General features: G+C 39.8%; 1 protein-coding gene across 1 annotated transcript in view; it reads right to left on the reverse strand.

The window, feature by feature from the left end:
* Positions 1–344, reverse strand: part of LOC101858670 (RING finger domain and kelch repeat-containing protein DDB_G0271372) — a gene marked incomplete in the record, with an annotated part of 10,165 nt that extends 9,821 nt beyond the window's left edge. The window contains 1 exon segment of the mRNA XM_005109122.3: positions 178–344. Within this exon segment, the coding sequence (XP_005109179.3) occupies positions 178–323 (146 nt within the window).
* Between the last annotated feature and the right edge of the window lie 1,137 nt (positions 345–1,481).

The following is a 1,481-nucleotide window of genomic DNA, read 5'->3' on the forward strand; positions in this document are numbered from 1 at the left end:
CCCCTCTTATTACGGAGATTTTTAGTTGATTTCAGGTACCGGAGAGCGGGCACGATAGCGGCTGAATGCCACCAAAAAGCACATAGAGTCAAAAGTATCTCGAATAAAAGCTTTAAAATAGGAGGCACAGACCATAATGTTATTCCCAGCTCCCTCTAATAACTTTTATTCATGTACCTGCATACAGGACATCGGATGAAGTTCACATCAAACAGATTTTCTGCGCATGGGCGTCGGCAGAGCACGTGACTGCATGGCAAGATGATTGGATGAGCGAAGAACTCCAGGCAGATGGGGCAGGTGAGGTCCTTGATCATCTCCATCACGTAATCTCCTCGTCGCCGCCTCTGAAACGCTCCCAAAAACCGTGGCACAATGATTAAAAATCAACCAACCAAACAAACAAACAAACGCACAAACAAGCAAAACAAAAAAACAAAACAAAAAACTACAGCAAAAACAAGAAAAAAAAACCTACAAAAAACAAAACCAACAAACTAACTACCAAAAATTGAAACATTTGCATGAATAGCGCAATTCATGTTCCCCAGAATATTGCGCCTCCATCCAAGCGTTGTCAAAATGAACTGAATGTGCGCTTTCAATGGGTTAAAAAAATGCGAAATAAAGACACTTTTGGTTTCAGAAAGAGTATAACGGCATATCAACACAATACGGTCATATTATAAATCGAAGATTAGAGGTGTTACATGAGAGTAACAAACCCCAAAAAGAAGGAGAAGAGATGATAACGACGACAGATATTTGATGGAAAGAAGGAGGAAACCACGCCGGAGCACCCCCCCCTCTCCCACAGACCTACACGCACACGTAGGTACACACACATGCATACACACGCATACACACATACACACACAAAAACACACTCATGCACACATACGTGCACACCTCAAACACAACACAGACATAGGCCCTATATATTCATACATAATAATTGTCAGACAGCAGACAAAAGGCAATGTTGTGGCAACATTCGAACGAACATACACAAAATACAAACACAAACATAGATTTGTATATTCCAAAGTATGCATGTTGTTGTCTGTCTTTTGTTTTTTTTTGTTTATTCTTTTTTTTTCCTCTGTTTTTTTTTTGTTTCAGACAAAGAAAATGATACTTGTAACTGAAAAACATTATGAAAAAGGCAGCAATTCATGTTCCCCAAATAGTGGGCCCCCAAGCGTTGTCAAAACAAGCAGAATCATAATGTACGTCTTTATATGAATAAACGTTTGGACAAAGTTTAATGGGTAAAACAATGTACGCAAGCATGAGTGACTTGTCAATATGGGCTGTTACAATGACCGGTTCTGTGGAACATTGTATCTACATATCCGGCTATTGGTGCCATGATCGGTTCTGTAGAACATGGTTTGTAACTATAATTATAGGGCTAGTACCAAGACCGGTTTAGGAGAACGTGGTTTCTAATTAATAATAATTGAGCCAGCACCATGGCC

Source organism: Aplysia californica, unplaced genomic scaffold (assembly GCF_000002075.1).
Source record: "Aplysia californica isolate F4 #8 unplaced genomic scaffold, AplCal3.0 scaffold00749, whole genome shotgun sequence".
In the NCBI taxonomy this organism is placed as follows: Eukaryota; Metazoa; Mollusca; class Gastropoda; order Aplysiida; family Aplysiidae; genus Aplysia; species Aplysia californica.